We start from the raw sequence: 18,981 nt of genomic DNA on the forward strand, positions 1-18,981 counted from the left end.
AATAAATAAATAAATAAATAAATAAATAAATAAATAAATACTGGCCTGCTTGGATTATGCTTTATTCTTGGGCTCTAGTAAGCTTTTATCCCATTTCCACAACTCTTGTTCTATTGCCTTTTCCCTGCCTGTCTGCTGCCATCTCTCCAGACAAGCCTCCTGCCTTTTTATAAGCCTTGCTGCAAAAACATTGCTTCCAAATGCTTCATTCCTGCCATGGCATGTGTGTTCCTGCTCAGCACCTCTGCAAGCCTCACCCCCAAGCATCTGCCCACACTTGCTGGTCAGTTGCAGGAATGTTTCCTTATCATCTTTGTTGCTCTTCTCTACACTCTTTCTAGGGCCTCAGCATTTAAGGATAATTTGTCATATCACTTGATATTTTCTACAATAACCATGACTCTTTGTTTCAATTATTCTACAACCACTGGATTTTTTTGTCTCTTCCAGTTCATGCTTCATGCACAGGCATGATTGATTTGATTTTCTTATTCTTCAGATTTTCTTGTTTCTTCATATTCTTTAAATCGATGTGAATTTTCTTCAATTCCGAAGAAATTTTCCATTTAGATTTTCCTTCTTAATGACTTCGTTTCTTCAATAGTTACTGTATATAGACTGTGGTATACATCAGCTGGCTCATTTGGGTCAATGTTTCAGTTGAAATAATTTTGACAGGTTCATTAGTTTTCCTCACTATTTTAGCCAGTCTTCTTGCAAATTTGATACAATTTTGGCAATCATATACCTTCAGTTTCTTTCATTTGATAAGATAAACTTTTCTAAAAATGAACCTTAAATATTAAGATGCATAAATTCAGTGTTGAAGAAAATAAATTACACATCATGGCATATCTCAGCTACCAATTCAACTCATTAGAAAGAGAAAAAATAAACATAAAATGCTTTGGACAGATCACAAAATGGAACTTGTCTGTTACAAACAGAGAAGTCTCTGCCAAAAGTCTCCATAAGTAAATGGGGGAGGGATTCAAATAATTACAAATCATAAGAAGATTCTAAAGAAAAAAATACATCTTATGATTGAAATATCAATAAAAATTGAGATTATTCCTCATTCCCTGACTTCTATATACTGTTAGAGATTCTTAGATTACACAGAAAGCAGAAATAAAAAAACAATGCAAATTGCTGACTAAAGATATTACCTACTTCTAAAGAAATAGCTGGTGAAGCAAATGTTCCTCTGCCTCATTTACTGAACTTCTCTGGCTACTTGTGATATTCCAAAATTAATCAGAGGCTATTGCAGAACATGGTAATCCGATGTTTCTCTTAGCTTTGGTCCATCTCCTTTCTGTGATCTATGCTTGGGTTGAAAAGGACAAACCTTTTATACCGGTATCTCCAACAGTGGAAGGGATTGGGGTAATCTGACTTGACATCTGACCCAAAGCTAAATCTATTCAGGGGAATGTGCACTTAGTTATATCTAAAACTGCAGACTACAATCTAACAAGCAAGCTACATTCAAAACACATCTTTTAAGTCCATCCAACTTACTGGCCATTGCTATAATTTCCACTAAAATTTCCACATATTAATTATAACCAGATATCATACTATATAAGAGAAGACATTAATGTTCTTAGAGTTCCCATGAAGAAACTACACTATGAAGGAAGCTGGACATCGCACCATAGAATAATTGTTTTATTCTTTACTTGATCTCATTTCACCAGTGTCTTAATATTGCCCGCATCTTTTAAAAAGCACCTCCCAATGAACAAATCTGAAAAAAGGCTCAGATTCTGAGATAGGATCTTGGCAAATGTTAAGGAAGAAAGTGGGAGTCATCCATGTAACAAATCAGTAATATACTGTAAACTCTTAAACTTTTTCACACAATGGATTCATGTGAATGTTAAAACGCAAAGAGGCTACCATCGAGTTCTGAGATGCTCTATAAGTCAAAGGCCAAAACTGTGATCCCTTAGCAAAACTTTCCTGTAAAATTCCATATACCTCTGTTGAAGTTTAAACTAAGCAAAAAATTCAGGTAATATTGTTCAAATCCTTAAGAAAAATGATAAGTAGCAAATAATGCATTTCACAAATACTATGAATTATATAACAAGCTGAAATCTGAGCTCTTTGAAATCATATTTTGCAGGGAACACAATGCCATTTGTGAGATTATAATCCAAGAAAGGTTTCAAATTGAATTCCACATCAGATTTACTTTTTAAAAACAGAATTATTGGGATATATATCATATCACAACTGTTTAGGTACAAATATAGAATCAAAGGTCTATTTCAATAAAAGGCATACTTTGGGATAGGACTGTTCTTTCTGGACATATCATGTAATTTTTTTTCTTCCTAGCATTCTCCAGTGAATGCAGGATCTGCTTTTTTTCGGTTCAACCAACTGTTGATCCATTGGTTGCAACACGAAATGACTGACTGGCTTTTCACCCAGGCCTGACATTGTGGGCTGAGAGAGAATGACAGGAGCAAAGACATCCAGCCGGCTTTCATGCTTAAGACTAAGGCAAATCTAGAACCCAAAGTCTCCTGCTTTCTAGCCTGGTGCCTTCACCACTAGACCAAGCTCGTCTTCCATGTAAATTGATAAAACAAATGTAAATAAAATGTAAATTGTTAAAACAAATATACATAAGTGCTGTAAAAACATTACACTGAGCTTCATGACTGCGAAGGAATCAGGAATTCCATAAACCGCAAAAGCCAAGACCTCAAAAATATTCTAAGACCAGGGAGGAATATGTTTTGCATTTTAAATCATGGTATCATAAACTAAGTTGAAAAGAAAAAGAGAAAAAGATCTAAAAATGAAATCCAAACTTATTCAGTGATTTCTTCTCACATAGATTTATTCTTCTGGGAAACATAGGAATGCTTAAAAATTAGGATAGATATAAAACATTTTTCATTTTGTTTGTATAACTAAATAGCTATTGGATTTGCAGTCAGAAAATGTAGCAACTAAAGCAACACCATAAATTTAATCTAGCATAAATCAAAATGATACAACCGTCTTTCCTGTTTGCCACAACAATGAATGATCTCACTGAGGCAAACTAAGGGAACTTTCAAACAACCAGCTTTTCCAGGCACAAACTCTTCTGATTCCAATCTAAAGTCCACTTAGTACTATTCTGGACTGTCCTGACCATTTCATATGTTTTGAGAAATTGATGCTATGAGTAAAAGTTATGCTTACATGTAGGAATTACCAGCCAATCAGTATTAATTCTTTTACAAAAGAACACATAGGACTGTCAGCTACGTCATGTGTGTTTCTGATCAACATGTGTTGTTCGCTATCCTTTTCAAAATTACTAATGCTGAGATGCCAAGAATCGTGCGTTTAGGCTCGTCTGACCACTTCAGCCATCCCATCATTATGGATGGAGAATAGGAGGTACAAGTTTAGATGAGCTGTGATTTTCCTCTAATAAGAGCAGAGAGTAGTTAAAGCAAACATAACTACGTTGTTGGAATGGTTGTTTTAATAAGGTAACTTTCCCCAGCTGACAGAAAACCTATGGAAAAAATGATATTTCTCACTTCTGCAAGCCTCCAGCTATAGGGACACCTGATTGCCTGATCGGGGAGGCATCTCACATTCCATTATCAGTACTGCATTTCTGTCTACAATTCCCCTCAAATTGCTTGTTAGGTTTTAATAGTTTCCTATTATTTTACTAAGCAGTGTGTCTTGCATCACAGTTGCAATATTCTTGTGGAATGCAAGCAGAAGAGATAATAAATGTATTTGTTTCATTACAGTATTTTTTAAAAATGTAAAAACCATATAACAATGGCACCAACTATAAGCTGACCTCTAGCTAAAGTACACATTAATTATCCAGCTTAAGTCAAGCGGATGCTCAAGAAAAGAGGAGATAAAGTTACCCTCAGCTGGATACTTTGTAGTAAACACAAATGTAATATAAAGCGTACCAGAGTTTGTCAAGTGTCTGTCTGGATTTTCAGTTTTCATTAGTGCCCTAATTAAAACCACATTTCTCCACTGTGTTACCTATAACTAGAAAGGAATGAGAAATGAGGTTGTCAAGGTCAGTCACTCTTTGCTCTTTGTGTTGAGGATCTGCAGGCCATGAGTTGGATTTTGGTGTAAGCCAGAGAACTGGGCTGGAATGTCATGTTACAGCTAATGTTTTGCAGTTGAAAAGGCAAAGCTATGAGGTCACTTCCTTTAAATCACCAACAGAACATGTTTATCTGAATGGTATATGTGAGACAAGGAGGGGGACAGACTGATGACAAGCGGAAATAGCAAGCTTCCTGAACGCATGTCTATGGATACTGTAGGCTCAAAAAAGGAGGACAGGGCTTATTTTGAGTAAGGTTAACCAGAGAAGTAGTTGGGCCAAGCCTGAAAGCTATAAACAAAAATAAAACCTCATTCATAGGTAGGAAGATGCAGTTGTTCCACATGTGTTTATTATGACTACAAAGAACGCTTGATCCCAGTATTTAGCTCTTAAGAATTTCTGCTTGAGCAGGGGGTTGGACTAGAGACCTCCAAGATCCTTTCCAACTCTGTTATTCTGTTAAGAGTGAAGGAAAAAAGCTAATGTTGTTACATACTGTAGTAGACTATGGCAAAATTCTCTTTTCATTACAGCTTAATCTTACATTAAGGTTATTCAACAGCTAGACGGTTCCCAAGTATTTACTCTCAGCTGAATTAAAATCTCTCAAGGCCTTACTTGCTTAAATCTGATTCCAGGAAGATTAGATTCAAAACAATTCTGATCTTTATAGGTATTGTAGAGACACATCACAAATTTGATTATCAAAGGTCTTCATGACTGCTCTATCAAATGCTAGTCTGCAGCGTATTTCTTGACTGCTTGTTCCTTTACTCTTGATGGTTGATCTTAAAAGGAAGAAGCCATACATTCCTTTGGTAACTTCATTTTCAGTTCTAAGGTTAGTTGTTCTACCTGTCATCTTTAGGAAATCACAATCATTGTTTGTTTTCATATATACTGGCACAATATTATAAAGGCAATCTTTAATTATAATATCAAATAAATTTTAATATTTCCTGTATATTTCATTAGGAATGATCAAAACAAACTATGAGCAACAGAAAGTTGCAATGTGCAGATAGGTGCATCTTGGGTAAGAAATGGAGAATTATGGATGCATAGAAGTGGAGATAACAAGTAATTCTGACCACCGTTAAATAAAAGTGCTTCTGCGGGCTGATAGCTGTACTTTGCTATAACAGTACATTAAAAGAAAGTGTACTTCAACAATTTCATTAACTGACTTTTTTAGAAAGAAAATACTGTATACCTTAAATGCTTGGCATACTAACCGGTAGCAAGCCATGTATATATAGCAGAAAGAAACTTGAATAACATCAATAACAATATGGAAACATATTCAAAATATAAAGGCAGTTTTACAAACAAAAGTAAATTCAGAAACTATGTCTTCAGATATATTTTGAATGTTTTATGTTTTTGCTTTCTTACAATTTCTTTTTAATACAAAATATGATTTATTTTAATAGTTGTTTAAAAAAATGAACAGTTTAACGTACATAAAATACAAATTATTCCATTTTTACACTCTCAAAATAAAACAGATAAGCACATCAAAAGTTCAATGCTGAATCATATCAAAGACCTGACATAGTCAATAGTTTAGATAATCTGAATATCTTATTTTTCTTTGTAATAGTAACAATTTTAAAATATGTTTTTAAAGTACTTACACTCATAAAGCAAGAGTGCCCTCTACAGTTGCAGATGCATTAGGCCAAAATGCTCTTCTTACATCTATTTAATAAAGGAAGCAGGAGTCACAAAAAATAGTATGATTAATAAAAATATTATTGTACATATAGTTATAGACAGTGCATTTTTTCTGGAAAAAAAAAAAGGTGCCGGAACTCCGTTCTGGGCGTTCTATGAGAAAAAAAGCCCTGGTTATAGATGTATCTTCGTATTTGTGTCCATGTATTGATGCTGCAATGTTTGCATCTATGTACTATAATAAAATTTAGTGATAAACATAGGAAGTATACAATCCTTTACCCACTTATTGGAAGTTAAGTTTCACTTAACTTACTTGATATATATGAAAATATACCAGTATATTTTGCTATTAATTGTGCTATTAATTTCTGTATTTAATCTAGACTATTAATATATTCACAATATGTTCAGAAACATAACTTTATTTATTAAATACATTTTCTGATACCAAATGGATTACACCAGGGGTGTCAAACTCGCAACGCCATGTGACATGTCGCAACGTATTGGGTGGGCGTGGTTTCAGCATGACGCATCCGGCCCATGGGCCGGCAGTTTCACACCCCTGGATTACACTGACATTTTATAGGGAAGAAATTATATTGTTCTGACACTTAAGATGGCAATTAAGAGCCATTGGAGGCTCAAAAAATATAATGCAATGTCACTCACTGCCAGTATTCACTTGGCTTCTCTCCCAAGGACAACTACAATCAGGGCTTATTTTATTTTCTAGAAGAGGAAGAGGAAATATAAGTTATGGATTTACATCTATGGAATTTATCTGCAAATTTTAATCAGAACCACAAGCTAGATATTAAAAAAGTGGAAAAGGGTTATTGTTATCTTGTCTGCTTGGGAAACTCAGTCACCACAGGCTGGGGATGAGCAGAATCATAGCCAACATGCCTGGATGATACCATTTCACACAATACATACATGGATCTTTAAGGCACCCTTGATATAGTCTCATCTTGTAAGATGTGCAAATTTCAACTTCCAGAATATTATCGCCAAGTTTGAAAAACACTGTACCAAAGAAAAAAAATATCATCTTTTAAGGAATAGGCTGCTTTTAAAATTATGAACTCTTTAGTGTATTCTGGAATCTGAAGTTCACACATCACTCTTTTTTGATTTTTTTAAATCCCAGTTTTATTATATTTATAAATAATACTCCCTCCTCCTCCTAGTTTCCCCACGACCCTGTGAGATGGACTAAGGAGAGAGAGAGACAGAGAGAGACACTGGCCCAAGGCCATCCAGCAAGCTTTAATGTCTAAAGTGGAGAGAGAGCAAGAGCTGTTCTAAATCATTCTTCAGCTTTGCCCTCAAATATTTTTCCTTTGTTTAGAGACACATTTCTACTTAAGTCTCATACCTTTTCTATTCAAAATTTGCATTAAAAAAACTACCTGTCTCTTGAACAATTCCTTCAACAGAAACAGATGTTAAATACTGAACTACTTCCTGCTTTTTATGAAAATTTATCTCCTGACTCTACACGTTCTCTTAAAAAAAAAAATCCATCGAGTTTGCTCTACGTCAGGAGTAGGCAACCTTGGCTCTTTTATGACTTGTGGACTTCAACTCCCAGAATTCCTCAGCCAGCAAAGCTGGCTGAGGAATTCTGGGAGTTGAAGTCCACAAGTCATAAAAGAGCCAAGGTTGCCTATTCCTGCTCTACGTGTTCCTGACGCCTAACCGAAAAGAACTTTAAAGGCGCCCATTATACTGTATTCCGACTCTCAAAGTCATCATCCAGTAAGAATCATCCTTTCAAGTTAAGGAAAGGAAACTCACTAGGGCGGGAAATTTATTTATTTTTCCTGCAGGTTGATTGGCTAAAGGAGGAAGTTTTCGCGAGGGGTGGAGTAGCAGCCGCTTCCTCGAATCAGCTTTTTAACTGATTGGTGGGGAGCTGCGGCTTTTTGGCGGGAATTCGCATCGCTGAGGTATGGGGTATCCTAGCAACAGAGGGGGGGGAGCTTCTATTCGGCATTATTTTCTGCATTTTGGAGCAAAAACGTTATTTCCTTTTCCCCCGCCTCAACTTGAATCTTTTGCCATTAGAGTTGATAAGCGGGCTCGAATTTGTTCGGAGTTTCCTTTGGCCACGGTGGGCAAACTATTAAATTCTGTTTTATTGATTTTAGGCTAGAGCAGGGGTAGGCAACCTTGGCTCTTTTATGACTCGTGGACTTCAACTCCCAGAATTCCTGAGCCAGCCATGCTGGCTCAGGAATTCTGGGAGTTGAAGTCCACGAGTCATAAAAGAGCCAAGGTTGCCTACCCCTGGGCTAGAGGATCTCTTAAAAACCATTAAGATCTTTGTTGTTTGAGTTAATGGAAGAAAATATAGATGGAGGGAAGCCAAATTAGCAAGGAAACTTTGTCTAAACGTTTATCAATTTGGGCTAATTATTTGAAACGACTCGGGGACCCGAGGAGGCGTTCCCAGCGGCTCGCGCGCGAAGCCAGATTTACCACTTCTTCTAAGGCGCCGCCCCCCACCCCCCAGTTGCCTAACCCCGCCCCATCACAGGTTAGGGAATACGATTGGTGGATTATTCTCCCGCTACCACTGACGTTCTACGAGAGGAGAAACGAAGCCGGGAGGAATCGGCCAATGGCTGCCTTCCAATTGTCCCCTACGGAAACGTCTTAGGCGAAGCTCCTATTACGGGCGCCGCGTGAGGATCAACCCGAAGAGTAGAACAGGTTGCGAGCTGGTGAAGGGGTATCTTGGCGTAAGCCAGGGGTAGGCAACCTCGGCTCTTTTATGACTCATGGACTTCAACTCCCAGAATTCCTGAGTCAGCTATGCTGACTCAGGAATTCTGGGAGTTGAAGTCCATGAGTCATAAAAGAGCCGAGGTTGCCTACCCCTGGCGTAAGCTTTGGTAAGCTTGCAAACACTGACACGGCTCACCGCTTACAGCATCTGATGACGTGAGCTACCTGAAAATGTATGCCTTTTCATAAAAATGTTGTTAGTCGGAAAAGGTGCTACCAGACTCCTTGCACATTTTCCCACAAATCTCTTTATCACACGCCACTTTATTCCCGCAGGCTACGGTTTCTAATGGCTTTAGTCATTTTTGTTTTAACGGTGTCTGTTGTTACGACTGTGGTTAATTTTGCATTTGGTGTCTTATTAGCTGGCCAGAGTCACCTATGTGAGATAGATAGGGTAAATATCAATAATGCATTTCTGCCGGCTGCAATTTCTAATGCTCGTTAAACTGAAAAAAGAATAGTACGATGGGAAGGTGCGATATTCCCAGGATAGCTAATTGGAAATAATTTTGAGTTGTATAGTATTTAGATTTGATTCCATAAAGATGCTTTGGAGCATGAAATGCAACAGCTGCATTTCTCCCACCCACCCACCCACCCACCCAAATCGTCTGGCTACCTTCTACAATTAAGGTGTGATTTCAGGAAAGGCTTTAAAGAATTCTGAACAGGTGACATGGTTGCAGCTTTGCATGATCAGAAGAGCTTTCTGGAATTTATTTTATTTTAATTGTTTGTGAAATTTATTTGCAGCTCATCTTGTATCCAATGAATCTGGGCAACTTAAAACAAATTATAAGGAAGTAAATTTTATGCACGGCAAAGACCTAATTAAATAGCTCATATTTCTCCTGAAATTGATTATATCTAGTTATTAGATGTCTGTTTTCTTCTCCCACCTACTATATTCTTACAACTAATTCTAACAAACCATTTATAATTCTTGCACTCCTTATTCCTTTTTGAAAAAGAATGAGCCAAAAATCAAGTCCTTTTATCATTCTAGTCACATACTTAATCTCTGTATCCCTAAGCTGGTTCCAGTGGTTCCTGGATCTGATGCATACTTGTTTCTTTTGCCATCAAATCTCAGCATTGTTCTGTTATTTTTCTCACAACTCAATATATCCTAGTCTTTGATGCTCTTCCTTTCACCACTATAGCCATTCAAAGGTCACCAGGTGATCTACAACTATAACTCTTACCTTCTAATGTTAATTTTTACCTTCCAAACTGCACATTCCTCTCCTCCTGTTCTTATTTAATTTGAAATGTTAGAGGCAATCTTAATTTTAATGGGCATAAGCATTAAAAATAATTAAACATACCAGGCCTAATCATAGTTACTTGTAGCCAGTTGTAAAGGCTTTCAAGATATTAAATTCTTGCGTGTGGAAAGGGAAATTAACGTGGCTATCCTGTGATAACTTATGCAGCAAATGTGTTGATGGCATAAAAATATTTTCTTGCAATCTTTCCTTGAGATGTGTGCAATGCAAGTAAATGAGTTTGACTCATCAGATGAGGAGCCCCTGGGGGAAGAACAGACACCTTTTCAAGTATCCTGGTAGGTGGTGGAGCAAAAATCATCTTTTAAAATTTTTGGACCAACTTTAATATTCTGGCCATACCTGATTCACATATTGTCTTTCTTAATTTACTCCATAGTATATAAATGATATGTCACTATTTAATTTTCTGCCATCTTATTTAAGCGACAGTCTTCTGAACACTATAATAATTTTCATTCTGCTTTTCAGAAATTCAAAGTAATAACTTTGTAACATAACTTTATAACATAGCCTGTTCTTACCTTTTCTATAAATTGACTAAACATATGGAAAGGTTAAATGTTTTTTTAATTTTTTGTTTTTAAATTTTCTTTGTACATTTCTTGGTATTCTTTGTGTATAAGTGTATGCAAATGAGGCTATTATGTAAAAATTGTACCTGTAATGTGATTAGGAAGACTGATTGTGAGTATGAGACAATGATCTCATCCCAAAATAATGGACTCTAGAATGAGGGGATCAGTATAAGTCTTCTATTGGTCTAGTATTGGTCTAATATTCTCTACTATTGGGATCAATATAATACTCCCCCCCATGTATTCAGTGTACATGTAAAGATTAAGATGAAAGTAAAGTTACAGAGGAGAATGCTTAATGGATGCTTTCCAGCATTAGGCACACCTATTATAATCACAACCTGAAAGTTTGAACCTTATCCAGACATCTCCATGTCTGAAATGTGATTTCTAATGCTTATAAAAATGTGACATACATGGGGGTGAATATTTTCACTAAGCTATTTTTCCATCCTTGAATATATTTATTACTCTTTTCCAAAAATGGAATCACAGATTGTAAATATTTCAAAAAATTCTGTAGACTGTCTAGCAGCCCAATCCCTTGCCTAGTGCAGGAGTCCATTATTACAACATCCGTGACAGATAACCATTCAGTATTTTCCCTTATTTATTTATATCCCACCTTTATTATTCTTACAAATAACCCAAGGTGGTGAGTTCTTGAGACACTCCGATTGTTGGAAATATATTTCCATTAGGTGCCCAACTAAAATCTACTTGCATGTAGTTTAAATGCACTGTTTTTTTTGTCCTGTCTTCTGGAGTAACTCTGAACAATTCTGTCCCATCTTCTGTATGAGAGATATTCAGTTATCTGAACGTCTGTAAAATCCCCATGATCATAAGAATATATATCATAAATAGAAAAATAATTGTAATGCAAACAAATGTTTACTTACCTAACTAGATAAACAGAATGATCACAGGTAGCTAAAATAGTAGGGAAGCAGGACTTCTAACTTCCTGCTGGCTTCTCCATTGTCTTTGCTTGTGGAAAGCTGGGAGGTAGCATCAGAAGTAACGATCATGTGACTGTAGAAATACTGAAATGCTCCCAATTTTGTGAATAAAACTGGTCTGAATTTGGGCTAACCTGAGAATATACTATGATAGTTTTAGCAGTAAACAAAATATGCAGATCAAATAATTACATTTCATATGAAATGTACACTGATTTTGGTTGCATATTTATGTTAAATAGACTAAAACTTTTCTCTTAGGAAACTCTTATATGTGGGATTAGTGAGTAAATTTATCAGTTCACTCTTGTATATTTTATTTATTTGATTAAAATTGCCACACTCTCAGTAGTTCACAAAGTAAAAAAGCATAGGACAAATCATATTTAAACAGTGCATGACATCAGCCCCCCCCCTTATCTGGAAATACCCTTTCTTCAGCTTTTTCTGGAAGGTGGATAATGTTGGAGACAGACTGAATCTCCAGGGAGAGGTCATTAGAGGACCAGCTCCATCACCAAAAAAAATTCTTCTGTGTTTTACAACACCCCAACCTCCTGAAAATGAGACATAATTAACTTTTTCCTGTTATGATTGAAGTGGTTGAGCTGTTTCTAGTGGAGAAATGCAATCCTGCAGTAACTAGGCATCAAGCCATAAAGGGCTTTATAGGTAAAACCAGCACTTTAAACTGCATCCAGAAGTTAACAGGAAGCCAAAGCAAACTATGTAATATATGCATGCGAGCACCTGGGCCATTGCATTTTGCACTTAGCAAACACCCAAGTTAGGTGGTGATGGAGGTGTGTGAGGCATTGTAGTCAGGTCCTCTAATCCCAAGTAAAGCCACAAACCGCCAAACTTCGGCAAAGGTCTCCTGGCCACAGCCTCCACTTGCTGATCCACCAAGACCCCTGAAGGTAAAAAGATGCTACTTCATGGGCATTGAAATCCCATTCATAGAATTATAGGGCTGGAAGGGACCTTGGAGGTCTTCTAGTCCAGGGGTTAGTCTGGGCCACACAAAGCCCCATTCGTGGGATGCAGGCAGCACACAAACCATGCCCCTTCCGATCCATGGAAAAACCTCTCTTCACGTAACTGGTCCCTGGTGCCCAAAAGGTTAAGGACCTCCTTTATTGCATCTTGAACAAATGGCTGTCCAGTCTTTTCCTGAAGACCTCCAGTGTTGGAGCATCAACAACTCAGGGAGGCAAGCTATTCTATGGAGTAATTGATCTTACTCTCAGGAAATTTCTCCTTAGTTCCAGATTGAGTCTCTCTTTAACAAGCGCCCAGCCACTGCTTCTTGTCCTGGGTTATTCAAATTATATTCACTATTCAAATTTTTATAAATGGTTAGAAAAACAGAATAAAGGCTAGGAATGGAAATTGTATAACTATTAATGTTAAACATACAAACCCAGACAACATGTTGCTTATTAAATACTAAAGACTGTTACTGTAAAAAATTAATAAAATATATATATAGCAGATTATATTCACTATTCAGATATAAAATATGAGGTGTACAGAATCCCAATGTATAAACAGCTTCATCTTGCTGGGGTTTATTTGTATGTCTTGATAGCAAAAGAAGTAGATAACAATATCAGTTTGTAAAAACTTAACTGCCGTTGGATTTTGTGCATTCTCGTAGGTTACCCTTATCACCAGCTTATTCCCAATTCCTAGGAATCAGCTCGCTACCAGGTAAGTGCATAGAAGTAGCTAAAAATGAATCTATGATTGTTTTATATTTATAGTATTTGTTTTAATAGCAGTGTTTGTTTCTTTTCTTTTTCCTCTTTCTTACTTGATTAGGTTGTCGGTTCAAAAATATTAAAAGAAACCTTCAGAAAGATATAGGTAATTATCTATCAATGGCACAGAGGTATGTCCTTCAGTAGCTTATTTTTCATAAAACTACTTTTAATGCCTTGGAACCGCAGTTAATCATTTATTTGTGTTAAAGACCTGTATTCCACAAACCTATAACACTGTTGTAAGAAACACAAAAGTAAGGAACAGAGAATTCCATGAAGCAATTGCATTAACATATGGCATAAAAAATACCCATTCTTGCACCTGAAAGTAGACTACGTAGATAGCACATGAAGCATCCTGAAAAGACATTCCAGAACTGGAACTCCAGCATGGACTTTCTGTTAACCACTTGATTAACATCAGATGATGGGCAACTGGGAAAAAAGCCTCAAAAGCAAAACATAATGCATGGGGAAGTTCATATGGCAATCTTAGTTAAGTATGAGCTTTGGTGAAATAACAGATTGGTTTGTCAAATAAGTACTTTACATGGAAAAAGTGCTTTTAAAAATACACATTGTAATTTAAAATTTAACCCTGTAGATGTTGGTACTCTCTAGCATCACTCATCATTAAGTGCAGCTGCTGGCATTTAAGATTCAGCAAGAGGCAAGACTATAGGTTTTCCTTGATTTAAATGGTGTGGTTTTATAATTTCTACTTGTAATTTTTGTATATTCTTTTTTAAAAATAATGTAAGCATTTTAAGAGTTTTCTTCTGAAAGGGACATTTTATTAACACTATTTTTAATTTAATAATCTTACCATATACTCAGTAAATATTGCTGTCTTTCTTGAAACCTCTTGTATTTGCTAACAAAATGAAATAACAAAATAGCAAATTTCGCAACAAAGTGCAATTTCTACTGCTAAAATTAGGCAGACTTAAATCTGACATTTTTATTTGCCTAACAGATGATAACATACATATTACAACTGATGGCAAAGCTACTTAGAAAAGTTTGCAAATTACACTTTTCTAACTGGTTTTGCAATCAGTTGTATGAATATCATAGATATATATGGATTCAGATTTGTATTTTATTTAACACCTTAGCAAATATGGAACTATGTTGCCTTTTTTGTAGATGAACTAAAAAGTCACGGGGTGCTGGATGTATTTGTTCTCTGTACCAAAGGAGAACTCACAAAGTACCGTGTCCCACACCTCATGGAAACGTATCAGAATTATGGGATCACTGTGCATCACCATCCTATTTCTGATGGAAGTACACCAGATATTGCCAGATGCTGTGTTATTCTAAATGAACTGAGGAACTGCCTTGAAAATAAACGAAAAATCACAATACAGTTGAGTTTTGTTATTCTAGTCCTTTATCCTCTTTGAGTAAATAAAAGCGATTCAATCACTGAATGTTCATCTGCAATCCCTGTGCCGAAATTTGACTTCTATTTGCTGCAGTCAGCTTCTGCTGTATCATTCCAAAATGCAGATCAAAGATACATACTTTTTTCTGCTTTCTATCTAAGGCAGCGGTTCTCAACCTATGGGTTGCGACCCCATTCGGGGTCGATCGACCATTTCACGGGGGTCGCCAAGCAAGGCTGTCCGCCATTTTTCCCCCTTTTCCGGCGGGTGCCTTACCTCCCTTGGGCTGGGCCAGCTGGTAGTCGGCCTGCTCCGTCTCTGCCGCTTGCCAGCTACGCCTCGGCTGGCGCAGGGGGCGGAACCACGCATGCGCGGCACTCCCGGGCAGGGAAAGTCCTCGACTTACGACCGGTTTAGTCCTCGACTTACGACCGGTTTAGTCCTCGACTTATGACCGGTTGGGGGTCGCGGCATTAAAAAGGTTGAGAACCACTGATCTAAGGGACTTCAAAGTTGTACTGAAGAGTAGAATGCCCAGTCTCCTATTCAGATTCCTTTGACAATTTCAGTAGCATAAAAAATACTACTCTAGAATATATGATAACAGCTTATTGTGAGAAAGTTGATAAGCACCAATATTAGTAGTCTTAGAAAAAAGAGCATTGTATAAAAGTTATACTTTAGAATAATAGATCCACCTAAAAACATCTATGTATGAAGAAGTGTCATTCACAGCAAATTTTAAAAAATCTTGGTTATGGAGTTTGTCATGTTTACAGCTAATGCAATATATTCGTTTTTAAAAATTTCTTTCAGTTGTTATGGAGGACTTGGACGATCCTGTCTCAGTAAGTGAAGTGCTCTGTTTATAAAATTATAAAGTATTGCTTTTCTTAATATTACTGGTAATATTCTGCAGCATGAATTCAGCTAATCACAGAACTATTTTCTCTTCATAACAGGCAAAATATTCTCCTGCAATACACAAAGACCTATTCAAAAACCAAAGCTCTCTTTAATCTCTCACAGCCAGCATTAGGCTCATGTTGACTTTTTCATAGCAACAGATTTTTCTCCCAGTTTGAAGGAGATAAACATATCATTTTCTATCAATTTGTAAGAACTATTCTTTTTAAAAAAGCTGATCATGAGGAACTAGAATATGAGATATATGTATACATACAAATTGAAAAAAATAAAATAAATGTGCACTATCTGTGTCCTATCAGGAATTCTTTGATATAATGCTCAACTCAGTGAAAATTGTGAGGGTTTTGGCAAGCCTAAAAGATTCCCACATGTATTGTGTAGCAAAAGTTTCAAGACTTATTGCTCATGATAACCATGAGCAATAATGTGGCAGCAGACACTTCCCTGAATGCTTCAACCCACCTACTTTTAAAAAAAATCATGTAAAAAGCATTTCACAGGAAGGTGACATGCAGTAAAGCAAGTTTCCAAGAATGTCTGAGTATGCTGTAAAATAGGAAAAATATTAAGTATGTTATTTCTATGCTGACTTCTAATTTACTCTTAATCTCTCTAGTCTAGCCTAGCAAATCTTCATTTTATAGCTTTTACCATATTTTCAATAACAAGTATAATCAAGGGAAGAAATGCGAGTAATTTCCCCCCACAATCCTACATAGAAGTGTATCTGCCAGGTAGGGTAGTTAAAAAATAATAAAGATGGCCACAGCTATCTTTTAGGATGAGGCTTGAACTGCATAATTGTGATTGCCATCTTCATTTTTTGACCATGTCTCCCTGCGGATACCCCTGCTTACATGGAAGCTATGCTCTCTGAATCCAGCTAGCTCTGCTTCTATGATAAATCCCTATTAAAACTATAAACATAGACTTGAATTCTTGTTTCAGGATCAGGTGTTCCTGCATTGAATATGCCTAATCTGCATAAATGCTGTCACTGATATTTTCCAGAATAGCCGACATGTGGAAACCTGAGAATTCATGAATAAACATAGGAATCTTAATGTTTGGTTACCTTGTTTACGTTTTAAACAGGTGTTTCCTCCTTGCTAAAAATTTCTTGTTCATTTATTCTATGGTTTCTTTACAGTGGCGGCTTGCCTTCTGCTCCAGATATCTGACACCATAACCCCGCAGCAGGCAATAGACTGCGTGAGGGAATTGAGAGGTTCAGGTGCAATACAAACGTTAAAGGTTAGACAGGAAATAGAGCTTAAAAGATGCTTCGTTTATTTGTTTATTTCTGTACCTCCATATTTCCTTAAACTTCATAGGATACTCGACTGTAGACATTTTGTTTGGTACTAAAAGTCTTTTCTGGTTTAAATACACCCTTTTTGACCTCAGGCCATAGACCACATCCATGGCTGCTACTGGATTGATTACTGATTCATTCTGTTTGGCGCTTGCACACCCATCCTTAGTGCACCCCTGGGCTGAACTAGCTTTATACCAGTTAATTGGCAGCGCTCAATATTTGTTGGTTTTTCCAGGCTCTGCCAGTCTCGCCTCACCACGTGTCGCGTTGCCCCGCATTGGTCAGGTCCAGCATCAGCTTCCGCTCTCTTGCACATATCAACACAGCTAGGTATTTCCCACAAAGTGGTACATTGAAACATTTATACTTTGCCCTGCATTCATTTTTCCTGCACATAGTCCTGCCCTTATTGTTTAACAAATTGTGTAAATTACATTGCTTCTGACTCATTAGGCTGCTTTTAAGCTAAATACGTAACCATAAATTGTTTAGCTTTCCTTATTTTGTATAGCTGGGCTTGCAGAACACAAGTTCCTCCATGCTGAAATGGACTGAGTAATTTATAAATCAGCAGGTAATGGGAATCGGAGCATCATCTTAATAGTGCCACCTCTTCTGGGGAACTGCTTGCCCTACATATAAGAACCATATCCTCCTTACTGAGTATTGATAAAGAACTGGAAAAGAACCTTTGGGGGGGGAATGTGTTTTCTTTCTTAATTTATGTGCTGATTAGGACTATTATATCTTATTTGTCACTCTTTTGATGTATCTGTTTCTATTGTCATATAATATAGAATTATATTTTTATTTACATCCTAAAGACTTTACTGGGAGCCATTTTGGAGTAGAGCAATATAGAGATACTACTAATAAACAAAAATTAATAATATAGTGTTTCGGTACAGCAGGTTACAGTAAAGGTAGTCTTCAAGTTGCAACTGGTCACTTAGCAATTGTCTAAATTTACAATGGACCTCCCCAGGGCTACTTATGACCCGGATTTGAAGTTCCAACAGCTGCCCCTACAATCACGATACATTTTGGTTGCTCAGTAACTGGTCTGCATTTATGGCCATTTACCACATTTGCTTAACGATCACCATAAAATTGGGCATTCACATGATGACCCACCTAATGACCGGCACTACTTAGGACTATAATTGCAGGCTCAATAACAGCTGTAAGTCAAGGACTACCTATGACACAACTATGTTCTATGAAACTAGTTTGTACTTATTTGCTGGGCCTCCTTGCTTTACTCTAAATGGGGCATGTTAGAATTAAGTACTGTGAAGTATTTTTTTCCTCAGAGCCAGAGAATTTTCTATTGAAGATTGCCGAAATCAAGGATTTTTCAGGGGAGGTAGGGAGAATCCAGGGGCTAACCTCTGCAGCCAGTTCAGCTGTTATTGGAAAATATTATAGAAACCTGTCCTCTAGAACAAATACTTTCAAAGGAGAGGAGAGTCTGTCTGGTAGAGAGTTGGAAAAATAGGAATCAATTCTATGTTCCTTTTCTGTGGCTCTCCACTCATTTCAACCCATATCATTAGAAAAAATTAAGTCATCCTAATGTTGAAGTCCAACCATTCTTTTTTTTTTTACAGCAGTACAACTTCCTTTATGATTTCCCAGAGACCTTGGCTACCTATTTGGCAACAGAAAGTAAGCGACCAAGATCAGTATGCCAATAAAACACCCAGAGTTTAGTTACTACTTGAAACTGTATGTTACATTGTTTTTATTGTACCCATAGTGGAAAATAATTTTATTGACTGCCTGCCAGTTATCTTCTTGACAAGTGATATGTGACTAACTACATAGCACAAATCCCTGAATAAAGTTCCATCTGCGGATTGTATTTTGACAGCAAATTATAACATGTAGCAGAACGCATAATAAATATTTTTAATCTCTCTTTTACTTTATGCCTTTTCCAATTCCTGTTTAGTTTTCTCTGCTGTGATAGAGGCTTTTTGTTGTACTCCTTTACACAGTTTATGGGAAAGTCTATATAAGACAATCACATTCTTTAATTTATATTACAGCAATGTCACTTTTGGTGGCATATATTGTAAGACACTAGCAATAGAAATACTGTGAGTTGTGTTTCATATGTGTTCACTTTTCAATTGTGTGTTCCTGAACACATGCCTA

The 18,981-nt window shown here is 36.7% G+C and overlaps 1 protein-coding gene across 1 annotated transcript; it reads left to right on the top strand.

Moving 5' to 3' along the window:
• The first annotated feature begins 8,731 nt into the window (after positions 1-8,731).
• On the top strand, positions 8,732-18,708 carry CDKN3 (cyclin dependent kinase inhibitor 3). Its single transcript, XM_015823311.1, has 8 exons — positions 8,732-8,757; positions 10,072-10,154; positions 13,077-13,129; positions 13,241-13,285; positions 14,332-14,554; positions 15,390-15,421; positions 16,654-16,757; positions 18,432-18,708. Exons 2-8 carry the CDS (start codon positions 10,072-10,074, stop codon positions 18,516-18,518), a joined length of 627 nt encoding a protein of 208 aa, XP_015678797.1. The 5' UTR covers positions 8,732-8,757; the 3' UTR covers positions 18,519-18,708.
• The last annotated feature ends 273 nt before the right edge of the window (positions 18,709-18,981 follow it).

This window comes from Protobothrops mucrosquamatus, unplaced genomic scaffold (assembly GCF_001527695.2).
Source record: "Protobothrops mucrosquamatus isolate PMUCROS unplaced genomic scaffold, P.Mucros_1.0 scaffold1833, whole genome shotgun sequence".
NCBI classification, from domain to species: domain Eukaryota; kingdom Metazoa; phylum Chordata; class Lepidosauria; order Squamata; family Viperidae; genus Protobothrops; species Protobothrops mucrosquamatus.

Bases quoted from the DNA above. Each gene is read 5' to 3' on its own strand.
- CDKN3 (XM_015823311.1), top strand. From the start codon at position 10,072: ATGTGTGCAATGCAAGTAAATGAGTTTGACTCATCAGATGAGGAGCCC. The intron at 15,422-16,653 runs GTAAGTGAAGTG...GTTTCTTTACAG, and splicing joins ACTTGGACGATCCTGTCTCA to TGGCGGCTTGCCTTCTGCTC. The intron at 16,758-18,431 runs GTTAGACAGGAA...TTTTTTTTACAG, and splicing joins GTGCAATACAAACGTTAAAG to CAGTACAACTTCCTTTATGA.